This window comes from Lemur catta, chromosome 4, assembly GCF_020740605.2.
Source record: "Lemur catta isolate mLemCat1 chromosome 4, mLemCat1.pri, whole genome shotgun sequence".
Classification (NCBI taxonomy): domain Eukaryota; kingdom Metazoa; phylum Chordata; class Mammalia; order Primates; family Lemuridae; genus Lemur; species Lemur catta.
Genome location: NC_059131.1, coordinates 80,369,688 through 80,390,527, shown reverse-complemented (window position 1 = coordinate 80,390,527; position 20,840 = coordinate 80,369,688). Strand labels below are relative to the sequence as shown.

Below are 20,840 nucleotides of genomic sequence, written 5' to 3'. Positions count from 1 at the left end.
ATTTTTATTAAAGAATGACATTACAACTATAGGAAGATTAACAATGCAACAAGTAAATGTTCCCTCTATCTCTGCACAGTTGGGTGATTTCAGTTATTTTTCTTTTTAATTCTTAATCTCTGTTTCTTTGTCCATAAAAAGTTAAAATCTGATTAGATGCTTTTTTAAGTTCTTTCTTAGCTCTAAAATTCATGACTACACCATATAAGTTAGTAAAAAACGAAAAAACATTAAAATGTTACCTTACCTCAACTTCTTGCTTCATTTTAATATTTTCCTTCTTCAGAGAAAGACACTGCTGTTCAGTCTCTGCTTTTTCCAGAAGAATAGCATCTAGACGTTCAGTCAATGCCTGTTTTAGAATAGGATGATTTGTTTGCCTGAGGTCAAAAATAATGGATTGACCATAAGCATAATTATCTCCTGACCTTTTCTAAACCATGCTAAAGGGAGAATAAAAGATTTAAAAAGGCATAAACATAAGAACAAACAGAAAAGAAAAAAGGCAAGAGAATAGGAGAAATTTCAACACATTTTTAGAAAACTAAAAGTGAAGGAGGAGAAGTAACTGAATCAGAAAGAGGAAGAAAGCTATAATCTCAGGGCCTACACAAGGAAAACACATATGAGAAGCTGGAAGATACTCTTCAGAAAGGAAATGCTCAGGAATTGGAGCTACCAGACATTGTCAAGGGAGGTGTAACGTGGTGTAAGCATGGGGCTCAAAAACTGGAGATTGGTCAACAATTTGAATAGGAAGTAGTCAGAAGAATAGGCAGGAAATAACCTATGTCTGTCCTCCCTCAGCGACAGGTTTATTCTCTGTGGAAATTAAACAGAAGAGTAAGTTAATGAGATGGAAAAGAGATTAAAAAGCCAAAAGTCAATTCTCTGAAACAAATATAACAAAATAGATAAGCTCTAGTAAAACTAATCAAAAGACAGAAGTCACAAACAATATAACTAAAAAGGAAACACATCTACATATAAATCTTAGATTAAAAAGTTAAAGAGAATACTTTGAACAATTATTTGTCAATAATATTGGAAATTGAAGTGAAATGGGTAAAAATTCTTAGAAAAATACACCTTTACTGATTCAATAAAAAAATTAAAGTGCATAATACTAAACTACTAAAAACCAAACCAGCAATTAAAAATTGTCCACCAAAGAACACAAGAGGAATAGATGGTTTTAAGGTGAGTTCTACCAAATGTTCAAGAACATATTATTCTAATTTCATACAAACTCGTTTAGAAGAAGAATTCCCCAGTTATTCTACAAAATCAGCATAACTTGAAACCAATATCCACTTTACAGAAACGAAAAATCAAAGACCCACTTTTACCACAAATCTAGACGAAAAAATCCTAAATAAAACAGTCCACTATTAGTATTTCTAATCAACATTGTACTAAAGATCCTACCCAGTGAAATAAAGCTTAAAAAAGACACGAGGCATAAAGATTAAAAAAGAAATAATTTTTGTTTGCACATGATATGACCTTTATACAAAAAATCTAGAAGAATCTATAGGTAATTAGAAACAACTAATAGTTTCACAAAGTAACTAGACATATGATGAATACACAAAAGTCAGTTCCATTTTGAAGACTAGTAGCAAACAATTAGAAAACATAAGTAAAAAGAAGACACCATTTACAACAGTATCAAAGAATACGAAGAGTCTAGAAATAACTTTACCTAAAGATGTGTAAAGGCCTTCCACAGGAAACATTATAAAACTTCACAGATTCCATCTAATTCCAATCAATTGCAATGAGATTTTTCATGGAATCTGACAACATGATTCTAAATGTATATGGGAAAGTAAAAGACCAAGTATAGCCAGGATACTTTTGAACAAGAGAACAGAGAGAGGACTTACTCTCCCAGATATCAGAATTTACTATAAAGCTATAGAAAAATAATGAAGACAATATAGTATTGGCAAAAGGACAGACAAAATAACCAGTAGAATAGGAAGAAAAAAAAAAAAGAATCCAGAAACAGATTCAAGCATGTTTTGAACTATAATATTAGATCAATGGGGAAAGACTATTAATAATTAAGGTTGAAAAACAAGTTATTGATATTTTAAAAAACCTTTATACTATATTAAAAAGAAATCAACTCCAAATGGATTAAGACTTAAATGTCAAAAACATAGCTTTAAAATTCTTAGTAAAGAAGATGTTCATCACATATAACCAAGAATATATATAAAAAATATATATATACACATGTATGTGTATGTATGTATGTGTGTGTGTATGTATGTATAAATTCTACAAACCAATAAGAGCCTCACTGGCCCATTGAGAAAATGACTGTTGGACAGAGAAAGAGTAATTTCAATCAAGACCACAGTGACCTATTTTACACACATTTGACTGGCAAAAATGAAAATGCACAATATCTGGTGCTAGAGAAGACATATAGATCCATAGGATCTCTTGCACATTGCTGGTGGAACTGTAAATTATTTCAAATACTTTATAAAGTGGTTTGACATTATCTCCTTCATGTAACTTCATGTTATATGTAAGCCGAACCTTCATGTAACTTTTGATACAGCAATTCCACCCATTTACCTATGAGAATCCCTTGCATATTTATAAAGGAGATGCATATAAGAAAGTTCATAGCACTGTACTCCATGGTATAAACTTGGGTATTATCCCAATACCCATCAATAGTGTAGTTCATGAATAAACTGTTACAGTAATATAATGGCATATTTTATAGCAGTAATGGTAACAGGCAATGATACAGATGAGCTTTAGAAAAATATTAAGTATTAATGTATTAAGGCCTAATACATTACAAACAATATGATACTCTTTCAGTGAAGTTAAAAATTAAAATAAAAAAATATAAAATGATACTTACAAATGCAATAAGACTTCATAAAAGGAAATAAAAAGGAATGATGAACATGGGCCTTAGGAAAATGGTTACCTTGGGTGAGGGAAACTAGAAGGGTGGAATAGGAAGTGGGTGGAGACTACAATGAAAGATGTATATTATCTTTAGATCCTAGCTTTTTTGGGGATCACAGGTGATTACATTGAAAATAATTAAATATGAAGGAAACAGAAACAATGCAAAAGAAGCAGAACTTGAAGACACCATGAATTTTTTTCCTCAGAAAGATAACAGAATGTGTTGAATCTTTAAATAATAATATGAAAAATAATATTCAGATAAAAAGAATGACCTCTTTGAAATTAAGTATTTCACACTGAAATAGAAATTTCAATACAATGGTGTAAAAATTAAAAGTTGACGTCATTTCTTAAACTGGAAAACTGGAATGAAAATACAAATTCTAGATGAATGCTCTAGGAAGTTCGGTGGCATACTCTTTAGACTGTCTCCTTCAACCTCTATAATCAACACTTTCTTCCTTGCCTACCTCTTCAAGGGACAGTACAGAAGCTAAAACCTTAAACTCCTGATTTCCTAGGTCAGTAGGATGAGAATGCAGGAGGACAGGGATGAAGAGAATCTGTGTCCTGATAGCATCACTGGGAGATTGGACCAGCCTGAGAACTGCTACCTCCAAACTTCTAATGTGAAATAAATACTACTAATAAAAAAATTTTTGTTGTTTAAAAAAACAAAACCAAAACATGTAGAAAAATTTAAAGTTCTATATCAAGTAATAGCTATCATTCAAACGTGAGAGTAGAAAAAAGGAACATTTAAATACAAGACAACACAAACATTTACCTCCATGTATCCATTCTTAGGAAGCTACAAAAAGATGAGCTCTATCAAAATGAGATGCTTAACTCAGTAAGTGATGACGCGACCTACCAAATAGTGGAGACAAAATAGGAAAGCAGTGTAGAAGTTCATAGGAGTATCACAAAACGCCAGATCCAAGAGATTTGTGCAGCAGATCTAGAGAACATCCAGACCTAATTAGCATAGGAAGACAGAAAGCTTCAGAAGGCAGATGCCCAGAAGAAAAGGTAAAAGAGATTATTTGACCTGTTTGATTATTTCGAAAGTAGGAGTGGTGGTGAAAGATAGCTAAATTTTCATCTGCTATAAAAGAGAGTTAATAAATGTCTAAAATTGATAAATCAAGGAATAGCAGTACAAGCATATTTAGAAATACAGAAATAATTTCCAGAAGTTATTTGGTATTATAAGTTATATAGAATTTACTATTATTTTAAAATCATGTGCATATTACTTTGGTTAAAACAATTTTAATTTTAAAATTAGTTGTTTCAATTTATATATAGTATTACAACATAAACTTCTGATTGGTAAGTAGAAGAAACCTAAATTAAATAATTAGTTTTAGGAGATATAGAGAGAGGCTAAATGAAAACAGCTATAAAAACCTTAAAGATTAGATGCACAGAATGGACAATATTTCTTAGGAAATACAAATCTGATTTTAACTTAAAAAGAGAAATTAAGAGTGACATGTACTAGAAATTCAGGTCTCTTAACATGTAATTTTTGTCTGCCTCTTGCATTTAGAAGCAGCACAAAAGTTGACTATAATACCATGCACCTCAAATTTTGAGATAGGAAACAATGGTTTCTTATTCTTCTTATTAATATTTAAAAGTCAAACATGTCAGGTTGGCAATGAAACTTTAGAGAGAGAATGCTGGAATTCAACAGAGAAGTGACAGAAAACACTTAAAGCAAGAAAAGAGAAGGAAGTGAGGCAGTCTGCTAAGCAGAGACTGGCTGGGGGCTAGGAGCTAGAAGAGACTCCCTAATGTGGGGAATGGGCAAGTGAGAGACCCCAGTGGTTCACATTCCTGCCATGGACTTCTACAGTCCTAGCCACGGAGAGCCCCTTGACCCTTGTGGGCACCAAAACTAACATAGGGAGCTTCCTAGAAGCCACATGAAGGCATTGCTCCAAAGAGAGAGCTCACACTGGGTCCCACAAACCCCAGGGGGTTCAACCCAAAAACTTCTATACAGCAAGAGACTACCTCTTAAATGGGAAAAATTATTTCCCATTTCTACTCATTCAACAGGGGAATAATATCCAGAAAATATGAGGAACTCAACTGAACAGTTAAAAAAAAAAAAAAAAAAAGAAATCCCATTTAAAAAATTGCCAAAGGACATAAATTGACACTTCTCAAAAGACATACAAATGACCAACAGATACATGAAAAAACGGTCAACATCACTAATCATTAGAGATAACACAAATCAAAACCACAATGAGATACCATCTTACTCCAATTAGAATTGCTATTATTAAAATGGCAAAAAATAACAGATGTTAGTAAGGATGTATAGAACATCCTTAATGTCTACCTACACTGTTTGTGGGAATGTAAATTAGTAGAGCCATTATGGAAAACAGTATGGAGATTTCTCAAAAAACTAAAAAGAGAACTACCATTATGATCCGGCAATCCCACTACTGGGTATTTATCCAAAGGAGAAGAAATCAATACATCAAAGGGATACATGCACTCCCATGTTTACTGCAGCACTATTCACAACGGCCAAGATATGGAATCAACCTGAGTGCCTATTAACAGATAAATGGATAAAGTAAAGTGGTATATATACACAATGGAATTCTATATAGCCATGAATAGTATTCATGAAATAAGCCAGGCACAGAAAGTCAAATATTACATGTTATCACTCATATATGGGAGCTACAAAAGTGTATCACATGAAGGTAGAGAGTGGAATGACAGATAACAGAGAATGGGAAGGGTGTATAGGGAGAGAGGTATGAAAAGAGATCGGTTAAGGTATACAAACATGCAGTTAGATAGAAGGAATAAATTCTAATGTCTGATAGTAGAGTAAGGTGATTATAATTAACAACAATGTGTTACACTTTTCAAAATGGCTAGGAGACCTGAAATGTACCCAACACATAGAAATGATAAATATTTGGGTTATGGATACCTTAAATAACATGACTTGATCATTACACATTCTACCCATGTAATAAGAGTTCACACGTACCCCATAAATATATACAAATATAATATATCCAAAAAAAAAAAAATAACCTGAAAGGTAAAGTTTGCTAGCTTGAAGAAATTTTCTAGTTTTGTCTTTAGGAGTAGTTTTGAGAGAGCTCCTCTGTCAATGAGAATGCATTGATTGGTGACAAGAAGGAAACAGGGCAGATATTTAGATGTTCTTATTCTGAAATGCAATTTTATAGAAAGTATTTTAAGGGTTTAGAGTTAACTGACAAAAAAAATCAGGAAAGACTCTGTGGTTCTTTTATAAAATATAAAGGCCTCCTTTTAGTGTGTGTTTATGTATGTATGTATACATGTGTGTATAAAACACATCCCTCAGAAATAATACATGATAATAATAATGAGATAACAATTATTGAGCACTTATGAGACAGACCCAGTTCTAAGTGCTGTACATGTATTAACTTAATACATCAACCCTACAAATAGTAGGTATTATTATCCCTATTCTACAGATGAAAAAACTGAGTCATAGAGAAAGAAATTAAAAAACTTAATCAAGGTCACATAGGTAATCAGTGGAAAGGCAAGGATTTAAAGACCTGAGTCAGGCAGTCTGGGTGGAGTTAGCACTCTTCCTCAACTAACACATAGTTGTATATTAGCTATCAACAATTAAGAAAACATATAATAACCAAATATAGAAACAAAACAGTGAACACAGTAATACTTAAATGAAACCATACATCATGAATTGAAATCGCACTCATTCAAGCTTCATATACTGTTGTAGCAAAATAAAGAACAAAATGATAGCGTGGGAATATGGATTTAAAGACCCTTTGTAGCAACCCTCTGAGAGTCCTTCAGTGGCCCACTGCTCACAACTTGGAAGCCACCTAACCAGAAAATAAGATAATATATAATCAAAGGATATTATGCAAAACACTATTGGAGAGCTCTGAGAAACAAAAGAAACTTTAAGGAAGCTTAGGCGAAGTGGAGGAATGAAAAAGTATTTTAGTTAGCATTAAGGGAATGGAAATAAGAATAAGCAACTCGGGTTTTTAAACAGGGAATAAGAAAAGTATTTTGTGATCTGGCAGGAGTCTGTAAGACTAAAAAGAGAAAGAAACCCCATTTAGATGTTTATTAAAATATTAATAGGTCAAGTAAGACACAGTGTATTTTACAGCCATACAAATGGAGAGAAAAAGATAAATTGGAGCAATATCTTAAAGCAAATAGGTTTCTAGTGACTAACACATGTACAGGATAAAGGACATAGGAAAGTTAAAGTGACTCTAATGTTAAAAGGCATGAAAAACAGTAGTGCCACTAACCCAAACAGGGGAGAGGATATGGTTGTGTTGAGTTTGAGGAGATGATAAGTGAAATCCGTGTGGAATTTTTTTCCCCAGGCAGCTAGAAATGCAACTGTGAGATCTAGGTCAGTAGTCATGTTTCAGGATACATAGAATTATATACAGTATATCTACAAATCACTGAAGTCCTAAGTGTGGCCAGTTTTTCTGAGGGGAGGTGGGGAAGACCATGACAGAAAACCACCACAATTAGAAAGTATGTGAGAAAAAGAAAGAACAATAATTTAAGAAAAGAAAAGGACCTAGAGGTCATTAACCCTCTGTTTTTATGGTGAATCAGAGAGGTAAAAAAACAACGAAGGCCAGAAAGGAAGTGGTAGAGCAGAAACAGAAAGCCAGAAAGCCTCTAGCAGGCTGGCAATTCTCAAAGAAATTCTATTTGTCATTAGACATTTCCTCTAAGTAAATAAATACCAATTAAAACAATATTCACAGCTGTTTCATTACCTTAGTAATATCGTCAGTTCCTCCAGCAACAGGTTTTGATTTGAGTTCTTCAATTTCTTTCTCTAATTCTAAACAATTATAAATGATTCCAGTTCAGAAATGAAGAAAATAATTACTAAGAAACTGATAAGTACATTCTAAAAAAAAAACAAAAACCCCAAAACCTACAAATTAGAATATCTGTAAGAAGCAGACACTTTGAGGAAGTATTAGCTTCACTCACAGAATAATATTACCTTTTCTTTTCGTTTCTATTATGGAAAACTTCAAATAGAAAACTAAAGGGAATAGTATGATTAATCTCTATTGCACTCATTCCTAGGCTTCAGCATTATTACATGGCCAATTTTGTTTTCTCCCAACCAGTAGTCATATTCTTTTTCTCTGCTTTTCTTACCCATCCTGATAACTTTGAATTATATCCCAGACATCATATTATTTCAGCTGTAAATACTTTTTACTGTATAATCTTAAAGCAACAACCCCATATTAAGCATGCTAATTTAAATATTTCATCAACACATGTCTACATCTTGTGTAGACATCTTTCCAAATAAATTATCCTCTTTATTACAAGGTGATCCAACCTCTCAAAACATAATTTGTCCTTTTCTAGTACAAAGTCAGTTTTACCTTTTAGGTTTAGCAGTTAACATTTTGTAAGTCACTGGAAATTCAAGAGCTCACCCATGTATAATAAAAAAGCAAAGGAAACTGAACAGGGAATCAATCAACTTTATCAGATAAATATACTTCAAATTTCCATGAATGGAAATCTTTTATTACCTAACTTGAGGACTCCTTTTTTTTTTTAAATCTCTTTGGGCTTACAACCTTGTGTCTCTAACATTTCAACTGACTCCTCTAGAAAAAAACATTTTACTCAGAAGAATCTAAAATCCTTATGAAGGAAAAAAATGCTTAACAAACTTTTAAAATCTTCCTCCCTTACTTTATTTTAACAACCCAAAGGTAACTGCTGTTTAGAGATGTGGGATAATTAAAAAATCAGACGTATATGGTTAGGATGTTAAGTAATAACAGATTCTACCAAATTGTCTAAAATGTATAAAGAAAGCACTGGAAAATAAAGAAAACAAGCCAATGCACTATTAAAAAAAACCTGCTTTTTTAAAGAATGATTTAATGAGATTGTGGCCAAGGTGAGTATTTTCAACCCAATACCTGTACACCTTGATTTAGCTTTCTGTATTAGCATCATCTGCTTCTTGGCAAACTTGATGAGATCTTCCTTGGGCAATGTTTCCAGCTGAAAGATGCGGTCATGTTACCATCTTGTTATAACTCATGCTTCTAGTATACCACAAAAAAGAAACATAAGGTCTGCCTAAAAATAAAAACATTCTACTGAATACATCTTTATGCCAACCAAATACTGTACTTCGTTCCACATATTTAAAAAATTAACAAATACAACTTCAACTGAATAATTATTAGGTCTCAGTTTTCTCATCTGTAAAATGAGGATAACAACAGTATCTATCTCATGGTTACCAGGAAGCTTAAATGCAGTAACCTAGCTAGTGCTTAGGCAAATGCCTGAAACGTGGAACGCAAACAATAAACCTCAGCAATAAACCACTATCTTTCTGAATCGCTGAATGTTAAACTTCGTACAGGGCCATAAGAATTGACTAATTCAACTCTCTTTCACAATGTAGGAACTGGAGCCTATACAAGTGTCTCTTGATTTCTACCCTATGTCACTTTCCTTTCCATCACACCACTATATAAACCTTCATAAATTAGACTGCTTTGTTTAGTATTTGAAAAGTTGCAGGATCTCTCAGCAGTGTGAACTAGGAGCAGGAAGTAAACAAAAAGTCAAGTCTTTTCCGTATCAGGAGACTCAAAAAAAGAAAGGAGGAAACAGGAAATAGATGGGTAACTGTGTAAATCAAAATTGAGATCCCTTGGAGTAGGGCTATATTTTTTAAAAATAGGCCAGCCCTCTTCCTATGCCAAAGTTTTCCAATTCATCACCCTTCCACTCTTCGGGGAGTCTGCTAGTCAAGTATTCTCTTCACCTTAGATTTCCCGGGCCCAGGGGTGGCTGGTGAAGCCACCCCATCTTGAACAGGATCCTGCAAAACAAAATCAAACCCAGGTGTCAGAAGAACTCTTTTCCTATTAATAATTCCAGAGAGAACGCGTGGAACCTAACAGGTATTAACAAAAACCCTTCTGTGGAAGGAAGTGGAGGAAAGGCTTCTAAGTGAGAAAGAGAATGAGGGCAGTGACTGTCACTGTGCAAAACCGTACCCACCGGGCTCTACGGGGACAGGTAATCGCGAGGGGCAGAGTTTGCGGAAGGGGAGGCGGGCACCGAGGGCGAGGATGCCGTGCCCTCCCGCGGGGCCCGCTCCCACGTCCCACATCTCGACACGGAAGGCTTGGTGAGTGGGTCCAGCCCCGGCCCCAGCCCGGCCGCCCGCGCCTTGTTACCTCCATCGCCTCGCACCCGCCGCGGTCCCGAGCCCCCGCAGCCCGGCCGCCGTCGCGGTAGCACTGTAGTCTGCCGCCACCTCTGACGTCGCTTCGACTGCGGGTCAAAGGTTGCGCTCTCCGGGGCGGCCCCGCCCCCCGCATCTCCATGGCTACGGCCCGGCGGCGCTTCCGCTTCCGCCTCTGCGTCCGGCAGGCGGTTCCCGGTACGAGCCTTGCCCTCTCTGCGCAGCCGCCCTCCCCGGGCCGGAGCAGTGTGAGCGCTCCGCCGCCCTGGGCCCATGGGGTATCTTTGAAGCCTGCCACTGCCGTTTATTGTCAGTGGGAACGTGGGCAGATTACCCCTCGGGCCTCGGTTTCCACATCTGTAAAATCTTGGAAGGGTGATGAGAACATTGTATTGGAGGACAGGTCTCCCCAAAAAGGTGTCTACCAGTCTCCTCACTAAACATCTATTTCTCTTTGACAGTATGTAGCGCCCCTGCTGTTTGGCTGGGATTGGTTCTGGGATGGTATATGATCTAAGATGTACATACATACAGTCAGGAGGTTTGGAATTCTGGTAAATATTTTGGTTCAGTGATAATGTTTTCTCTTTCTTTGGATATGACTGAAGAAACATACGGCCCTAATTGCTGTTGGCAGACATTTGGCACTACAGTAGAAGGCAGCCTGAGGAGGAAATTGATAAGCGGGAGGAGGCAGAGCCCAGGCAGCTGCAGAGGAATGAAACTGGAGTCCTGATCAGTGATCAGTGAGTCAATAAATTCCTTTTATTAAGTGAGCCAGTTAGCATTGGGGTTTGCTGTTATTGTAAAGCATGCACATATTTTGGGAGGAAGAGTTTTCCAACTTGAAAAAAAAAATCTCTCTGTAATGAGATGGCTTGAGAAAATGTCCATAAATCCAGACATTGTGCAATGTTGTAAAATGGATAACTTTCCTACTGGACTGGAAAAACAGTCTTGGACAACTTTTTAGAAACTTAACTCTTAAGAGCCAATTAAAATTGTAATGTTTTCATGGCAGAAAGTACTATTAAAGAAGAGTGGATAAGTGATTTGGCAAATAGTATTGGAAAAATTCAAGACTTTGAGCAGTGTTAGAGGAAAAGAGGATTTTCTGGTGTCTCATCTCCATCAAGTACATTACCTGTATATATTGGGCACTCTATGAATACTTAATTGAATCTATTAATTAATGTAGAAAAGAATTTAAGATCACTAGTTAATTTTTTTCCAGGTTTTGAGTAAGCTCAGAGTGGAAGCTTCAGGGATATTTGTTCTATCTGTTGATATAAAGGACATTATAGCATTTTTTTCCTTTCAGTATAGAATTCAGTCAAGGATCAAGTATTGCATTTAATTGTCATTATCTCTTCAGGCTCCTTTAATCTGGAGCATTTCAATTAACATTTTTGAAGACTATAGTTCTCCCCACCTTTTATTTTATTTTTTCAATTAACATGTAGTAAAATGGACTTTTTGGCATGCAGTTCTTTGAATTTTAATACATATATAGACTCTTATAACCACCAGCACAATCAGGTTACAGAAAAGCTCTATTATGCCCCCAAATCCCCCACACTAGTCCATTATAGCCACACTCTCCTTTCATATCTAATTTCTGGAAACCATGATCTATTCTTCATCACTATAGTTTGGTCTTATCATGAGTAACACATAAATGGAAGTTTTAATGGAAAAAACCAAACTCTGTAAAATAATTTAAAGAGATTTATTCTGAGCCAAATAAGAGTGACCATGGCCTGGAAGTGCACAATCTCAAGAGTGCCTGAGAAAGTGTGTCTGCAGTGGTTGGGTTACAGTTTGGTTTTATACATTCATGGAGACAGGAATTACATATAAAGTCATAAATCAATATGTGGAAAGTATACATTGGTTCAGCTGAAAAGGCAGGACATCTCAAAGTGGGGGGGGGGCTTTACAGGTTATAGGTGGATTCAGAGATTCTTTGATTTGCAATTGGTTAAGGAGATGAAGCTTTGCATAAAGCTTAGAATTAGAAGAAAGGAATGCTTGAGTTGAGAGAAGAAGGTCTACTATCTGTCATGTGATGCTATACCAGAGTCAGGTTGGGAAGTAAGCCACATTATACCAGGCTAATAAAAAAAAGTGTTTAATGAGATTTTACGGTTTATAAGGACTGACTTAACCTTTGCCTTTCATGGCCTTAAGTCCTGTTTGTAATTTAGTATTTTATTTCCAGGAAGAATCTGTTTTGTCATTTTTGTGATCTCTATTTTAACATTAATGCTGTTGAGTCTAAACTCTAAATCAATGGGAGCGTACGGAGGTGTGTCTTATCTCCCTTCCCTTCCATGGCTGAGAACTCAGTTTTAAGGTTTTTCTGGGGTTCCCTTGGCTAAGAGGTGGTACGTTCAGTCAGTGTGGGAAGGGGCTTAGGATTTTATTTTTAGTTTACAGAAACATACGGTACTAACCTTTTGAGACTGGCTTCTTTCAGTCAGCACAATGCCTTCGTGATTCATCCCAGGTGTTGCATTTATTAATAATTTGTTCCTTTTCATTGCTAAGTAATATTCATTGTATGAATGTATCACAATTTTTTTTTTTTTGAGACGGAGTCTCACTCTGTCACCTGGGCTAGAATGCCTTGCATCAGCCTAGCTCACAGCAACCTCAGACTCCTGAGCTCAAGTGATTCTCCTGCCTCAGCCTCCTGAGTAGCTGGGATTACAGGTGTGCACCACCATGCCTGGCTAATTTTTCTATTTTTAGTGGAGGTAGGGTCTCACTCTTGCTGAGGTTGGTCTCAAACTCCTGACCTCAAGCGATCCTCCTGCCTGAGCCTCCCAAAGTGCTAGGATTACAGGCATGAGCCATTGTGGCTGACCAGTATCACAATTTCTTTATCCATTCACCAACTGTAAGATATTTGCGTTTGTTTTAAATTTTGTGTGATTATGAATAGAGCCACTATAAACATTAATGTACAGGTTTTTGTGCAAACATAAATTTTTATTTCTCTGGGGTAAATATCTAGGAGTGGGACTTGTTAAGTTCTGTAGTAAGTATATGTTTAACTCTAATAATCATCCTGATTATTACTCAGAATACCACTGAGAGGAGATGATCTAATTCTGGGGACAGCTGTATTTGGTGACCAACTGATTGAGTAAGAGGCGCAGACCATGAGAAGAGGGAAGCAATCAAAAACCTTTTTGAGTTGGTTTTTAGGGACCCTTTTCCAATGCTTAACAATGCCAGATGCCTATGGATGGCAGGGAGCATGGAAGGTTCATTGGATACTTTGACTATCAACACATTGTTGAGTAGCTTTGCAATAAAATCTGTATCCTGGTCAGGTATCAAATTGTCCAACAAACCAGACACATGACACATATTAATATTAGTTTCAGGGCAACAAAAATGTGATTGTAGTTAGCTGATTGGATGAATTGGCATCACTGTAACCTTAGAAAGTGTCAATGATCATGAGGCACCACCGATAGCCAGGGAGGGGTCAAAGCTCCAATATAGTCAGTCTGCCAGTTTAATGTTTATGATCCAGAACAACTTTGGGCAGGAGCCACAATCTGCCATGCAGTGACAGCCTCTGCAGAGAAACAGTGTCCTTTACTTTGTGCTTTGTCTGCCGTGGTGGATGTTGTCATGTCTGATGTGATGATGGATCTAGGCAGCAGTAAATTAGCAACCAGGGCAGTGCAGGCTCAATTAGCAGCTTGATTCTGGTCTGTCTGATCAGACATTGGGCCCTTCCTGTGGGCATCTACAGGAGGGCCCCTGAAAGTTTAATCAGGAGCTGTAATTTGTTTCCACAGTTCACAGCCCTATACAGGGGTATCTTTAATCTGCCAGTCCGTAGTTTTCAAAGAGGTGGACCAATGGCTAAGCCCTTGGCAGTAGCCCAAGAGTCAGTAAACATGTAGCAAAGTTCATCAAGGGAGTATTGGCCAGATCTCTGATAAGGGCCTTGAGTTCTTTCGTTTGAGTGGAGGTACCACATCAATTTTTGATTCTGCAGAGCTGGCACTGAGATTGAAAGGTATTGCAGTTCCATAGAAACCACAAAGTTTCAGCTTAGCCAAGCCAGGCTCAGGATTTAGGGGAATCTTTGTGAACTGAAGGCCCCATTGAGCCAGTGCACTGGCTCATATGGCTGAGTGGGGTAAAATTTTCCCAAGATATATATAGCTGCCACTTTTTCACATGAAGTCTACAGCCAGTGGAGCCAGGCCACCTGTGTTCTTGAATATGCATTTTCATTTGACAAGCAAGGTTTTGTGGGCCTTCTTGCATTGTTAGTTATGTAGTCTGAATAGAGCCACCCATGAATGGGAGTATCAGGTCAGAGATTCACGGGGCATTCAATTTGACCAGAGCTCTGTGGTGAGCTAAAAGCTGCTTTTCAAGAGGGATGCACCTGGTAGCCATGCTAGGGAGGCAATGAGTCTAAAACCCAAGGGTATTTCCAGATGGAGGCTGCTTCCCTTCATGACAACAAAATTAACTGAGAGAATAGAGGAGGAGGGAGGGATCAGTGGCATAGAACAGACAGTGGCTTCATCTGAGAAGACAGGCATTATATTATATTCCATTGTGTTTTGAGTAGAGTGGTGACTGCTTGGGGCTCAACCAAATTTATATTTAGTGTTATGAGCCACCAAAAGTTCTGTACCCTTATTGAGAACACCATTTATTTCAGCTGTATAATGTCCTTGAAAAGATAGTCCAGATAAAAAAATGAGTTTCTCTGCTTGAAAGATGTACAGAAATGCCAAATTGTCTTGTATCCTGTGACCTTGCTGAACTCACTTATTAGTTGTGGGAGGTTTTTTTTTTTAATATAGTTTTTTTTCCTGGATTTTTTATGTAGAAAGTTGTTATCTAAGGAGAGGAACAGTTTTATTTCTTCTTTTCCAATATGTATGACTTTTACTTATTTATTTATTTCCTTATAGCATAGGCTAAGACTTTTAATACTATGTTAAACAGGAGTATGAGAGTGTACATTCTTGGCCTTGATCTGATCCAAGGGGAAAGGCATTCAGTCTTTGACTATGGAGTATGATGTTAGCTGTAGGTTTTGTGGGGATGTCCTTTATCAAGCCTCTGCCTCTGCAATGAAAAAAGCCCTCTGCTTTTATAACACCAGTATATCTTTATTATAAAAATTAAATGAGGGTCTGGTGAAATAAAAAAATATGATTTGCCTCAGTCCACTACATTTCTGAAAATTCCCCTATTCTTTTTGTATTCCCTTTGTATCATTAAATGGCTAATTTTGTTTACTTTGTGTACCCTCAGATGACATTCTAATTACATTTAAGTCTTTAAATGTGGCCCCAAAAGACGTGGTATTGTTTATTAGGGTCCCTGTTCCACTGGGGTAACATGGCCAAGGAGATGGCCACATCCTTTTATCTATCTGTCCGTCCATTTATCCATCCATCCATCTCTCTCTCTCTCTACCTTCCCAAATATATGTATATTCACTCATTTATATTCATCTTCTATCTTCAATAATTGTCAACTTGTAGCCAATCTTGTTTTACCTCTATGCACATCTATTATTCTCCTGAATTTTCCTACATTATTTTGAAATAAATCCAAGACATCGTGTCATTTTATATTTATAAATATTTTTGAATGTATCTCTAAAAGACAAAGACACTTTTTAAAAAGTAGAACAATACCACTATCATACAAATAACAGTGAATTCTTAATATCATCATGCATCAAATTAGTATTCACATTTGCCAGATTTTCTTAACAAAATATTCTTTTAGAGCTTGGTTGTTTGACTTAGGATTTTAAGCAAAGCCCATACATTGCAATTGGATTTATATCTCTTAAGTCTTTTTTAATCTGAAGTTTCTCCCTATGTATTTTTTTATTCCTTGCTGTTATTAAAGAAGTTGAGTCATTTGTCCTGAAGGCTTTCTTACAATTGGATTTTGCTGATCGTATCTCCATGGTCTCATTTACCATGCCCCTTTTCCTATAAATTACTAGTTAAATTTAAAGGCTTGATGAGACTCTCATTTGTGTGTGTGCACGTGTGTGTGTGTGTGAAGAATACTTCAGAGTTGATGATATAATTCCATCAGGAGATGTTTAAAATTTGTTGTATTATAAGGTGAGCAATAACTGATGATCAATGCCTGAATCCATTAATTCATTAGGAGTTGCAAAATGGTGATTTTCTGATTCTTTATTCTTTATTAATTTATTAGCTGAGATATTTCTCTAGGGAGAAACTTCCCCTCATTAATAATTTTGTTACTCTGAGGATCAATGTTTGACTGTCACTTTACTTACTAGTTTTCAAAGCAATGAATTTCAAAGCAATTCTCCAAAAGTGACCTGGGTTTTTTTTTTTTTTTAAATCATTCAACATTCATAGGGTTAGAAATATTTGATGAATGTCAGTCCATTTCAGCTCTTATCCTTCCCAGTGTTCAGATTGTTCCATTCTTGGCTTATGGGAAGGAGCCTCTTTAATTTGGCTCTAGAGTTGGCCATGTCCTTTTATACAGACCTTCGGTGTTTCACTCTCAAGATTGGATGATACCTTAGAAGTCAGCTGCTTTAATCTCCCTTCTCTTCCATTGAAGCTCATTTCTTCTCCTCATTCAAAGAGGCCCCCAAATTACATATTACAGCTACTTTTCTTATACTAATTGAGATGATCTGTGGATATTGCTCCAACACAACGATCATTCCAAGGTAACTTTACAATATTTTTATGCTTTTTTGCTTTAACTTGACAATTCAAATATAGCATTGAAACTATGCATACACACACACACACACACACACATGTCACTAGGCTGGACTGGAAAGCTATTCAGTATGTCATCCCATTCTTTTTCAACTCCTCTAATCTTCCAGTGCCTTCAAATTTTGTTCTTCATACTTGAGGATAAAACAGCATCATCTCTAAAAGTAAGTTAAAAAAAGAGTTGTTGGGTTTTTTTTTAACCCCTTAACTTTCCTGACTCACTGTTCCTGGGATGAAGGGAATACAATGAATGCTTTGATTTTATGAGCTTTCTTGGTGGGCTGAGGGGCATGCACAGTGAAGTTAGAGTAAACAGCGGGTGTGTGTGTGTGTGTGTGTGTGTGTGTGTGTGTGTGTGTGCGCGTGTATAACATATATATTATGCATAAATGTATATATATATAAATATACATACACATAATCCCAAAGTGTACACTGCTTTTAATGGCCCAAATTACTTTAATGCCATGGCAAAATAGTGCCTCAAGTTATGAGAAACCTATGGTAGATTCCCATTTTGATTAATAACTTGAAGAAATCACTTGCAATAAAATAGTGGGTTAACCAGATACTGCACTCATTCCAATCCCATAAAAATTTCTCAGAGAAACACAGTAAGAAATAATTATATTCCAGGAATGCGGCTACATGAATAGCTACAAAAGAGTTGATGTTCTCACAGTAGAAACCTTCTCACGCTTGAAACTGAAGGAGGCCGGGCTCAGTGGCTCACGCCTGTAATCCTAGCACTCTGGGAGGCCGAGACGGGTGGATTGTTTGAGCTCAGGAGTTCGAGACCAGCCTGAGCAAGAGTGAGACCCCATCTCTACTAAAAATAGAAAGAAATTATATGGACAGCTAAAATATATATATAGAAAAATTAGCTGGGCATGGTGGCTCATGCCTGTAGTCCCAGCTACTCGGGAGGCTGAGGCAGGATGATTGCTTGAGCCCAGGAGTTTGAGGTTGCTGTGAGCTAGGCTGACGCCATGGCACTCTAGCCCGGGCAACAGAGTGAGACTCTGTCTCAAAAAAAAAAAAAAAAGAAACTGAAGGAGCCTTTCTTTTCTTCCCTTGGATCTTCCTCCCCTCACACAGTCCTCCATTGCATTGTGTTGGGAACACTGTCCTGAGTTGCAATGGCAGGTGGGGTATAATTGAGTATTTTTCTGGGGGTCCCCAGGAGGAGGAAGGCCAGTGTACCCCTAACCCTCAGGTCACCAGCAACCTCCTGCACAGCTCCAGCTCACTGCCATCTGCCTGCCTGGTTGTCATAGTTTAGGGATTTTATTCTGTGAGTTGATGGAGGCAGGCATAATGTTCTTGACCACCTGAGAGCCTCTGCTATTGTTCCTCTTAAGGAAAAAAATTGTCTATTTCTTACCTCACTAGTTACAGTGAGTGTTGAAATCCCGTAAATATATTTATCATTTTTTATACTTTAGGCAAATTAGTGAATATTTATTTATGAAGTGATTGTGAGCACTCTGAAATCTTCTCATATTCTTAAACTTTTAGCAAAAACGTTATTTAGATTTTAGAAAAAAACCTCTTCTTTATATTTCACATTTTCTGGACAACAGATTAGTTCACATTTTTAAGATACATATTACCTTAATGAGCCTAACCATTACCTGTTTAATGAATATGTTTCCTTCCAATTGCAAAAGTAACAGGTTCATTGCAGAACATCTGGAAAATATAGGAAAATCTTTAAAAAAGACAATAAAAATCACCTTGAACATGTTATGAAAATAGAAAATAGGAACAATGTGTTCGTCAATAATATATGTTATACTGGGCACATTGTATACCAGACGGACACTGCTTTATGTTAACCAGCACTACTCTCATAATTTGAGGACATTGCCAGGCCTTGCCTAAGTATCTTCTTTACCAGCTTGGCATGGTGCTACCATTCCATTTTCTCCAGAAGAGTTTATTAAAATGCATCTGCTACTTAGGGCCCAGAGAGACACTTGATCTTTTTTTGTTAGTATACTAACGAGTTTTATTTAAAAAAAAAATCAGTCCTTGGTTTTCTAGAGCTTCAGTTATAACTCTTAAGGTAAGCATGAAAAAGTACATCACAAATTGTATTGATATGGCTAAAACCCACATCATATATTTTAATTTACTTTTAATATACTTACTACTTAAAAGTGAATATAATTCTTCTGATCTAACCTCTTGCCCCTTATTATACAGGATAAGAAACTGAGTTTAAGGTACTTGTTAAAGACTACAAAATGGTTAGGGGCAGAGCCAGTACCAGTACCTGACGATTCCTGACCCTCAGTGCAATGCCTTCTCTGTGACACGAAAATATTAGCTACATGGTGTTATATTGTAGAGTCACAGGAACATGCTCTAGCCAGCCTGCGTTATATTTTAATTTATTAAGTAAATTTTTGTAACACTTTTGAAATATCCATGATTCTTAAGTGTTCACACTGGTGAATTCTAGTTTCTACTTGAGCCTCTATGCATTTAGCATATGAGGTTATATAATTATTTTATTAGCTTTCCAGGGCTTCTTTAACAAAGTACCACACCACAGACGGGGGCTTAAACAACAGAAATGTATCATCTCATAGTTTTGGAGGTTAAAGGTCCAAAGGTGTTAGCAGGGTTGGCTCCTTCGGAGGCTGTGAGGGAAGGATCTGTCCCTGGCCTCATTCCTCACTCCTTATGCAGTTTTGTCAGAAATACCAGTGAAGCCATGTTGTGTCATGTCAGGAGGCATATGCAATATGTCTCATTATTGCTGATGTTAACCGTGACCGTTTGGTTAAGGTAGTGTCTATCAGCTTTCTTCACTATAAAGTTACTTTTTTTCCCCTTTGTGTGTGTGTGTGTGTGTGTGAGAGAGAGAGAGAGAGGGAGAGAGAGAGAAAGAGAGAGAGAGAGAGAGACAGGCTCTCACTCTGTCACCCAGTGGCATCATGATAGCTCACTGCAACCTCAAACTCCTGGACTCCAGTGATCCTCCTGCCTCAGCCTTCCAAGTAGCTGAGACTACATGCACGTGCCACCATGCCTGGCTAAATTTTAAATTTTTTGTAGAGATAGGGTCTTGCTATATTGCCCAGGCTGATCTCAAACTCATGGCCTCAAGTGCTGGGATTACAGGCATGAGCTACCACACCCAGCCTTCTTTTGTACTTAATAAGTATCTTGTGGGAGATGCTTTGACACTATATAGATATCCTGTGTCTCATTAAACTTTCATACACCAGTTTTAGCACCTCCTGACAATTCTTGCCTGAAATACTTATTATTCTTACGGTGAGTTTCTGATTTCATCATTCTTCCTAAATTTATTAGTCGTTCTACTGCAGGAAAGAGCTTTCCCTCTCCCCTCTTTGTTTATTTACTTATTTATTAATTTATTTATAATACTATGAGTTCATGGATTATTTTATTCTATGAGCTATGATTTATTATTAATGCTATTTATTTTGATGTTTGAATTGTACCAGATTTGACCAGTGGGAGACCTTTCACACTTCCATGTCCTTTTTACATGTCACCATCATTGTTAGATCCTTTTCTCATTTTCTGGCATAAAAAGATAGTCTAGGTTAACCTTATACTTCCCACACCCCAGTCCTGGAATCAAGCATTTTTCTGAGGAGCTCTGGTTCCTTTAATGGAGTACAGTATTTAAAAACCAGGAGCTGGGGAAACAGTGTGCTCACTGCTACTGGGTGTCATTGCTTCTAGTACCTCTCAGCCTAGAAGAGGAATAACTAGGGAATATATGTATGTGTGTATATATGTGTATGTATAAGTATACACACATT

At 36.8% G+C, this 20,840-nt stretch overlaps 1 protein-coding gene across 2 annotated transcripts in view; it reads right to left on the bottom strand.

Moving 5' to 3' along the window:
- Nucleotides 1–10,330, bottom strand: part of GCC2 (GRIP and coiled-coil domain containing 2) — a 42,378-nt gene extending 32,048 nt beyond the window's left edge. For both annotated transcript variants that reach the window (XM_045550356.1, XM_045550357.1), the window contains exons 1-5: nucleotides 10,245–10,330; nucleotides 9,827–9,883; nucleotides 8,964–9,048; nucleotides 7,779–7,846; nucleotides 248–352 (exon numbers count right to left, since the gene is read on the bottom strand). In XM_045550356.1, the coding sequence (XP_045406312.1) occupies nucleotides 248–352; nucleotides 7,779–7,846; nucleotides 8,964–9,048; nucleotides 9,827–9,883; nucleotides 10,245–10,250 (321 nt within the window). In that variant the 5' untranslated portion in view covers nucleotides 10,251–10,330. The remainder of the gene's footprint in view (nucleotides 1–247; nucleotides 353–7,778; nucleotides 7,847–8,963; nucleotides 9,049–9,826; nucleotides 9,884–10,244) is intronic.
- Nucleotides 10,331–20,840: the final 10,510 nt, after the last annotated feature.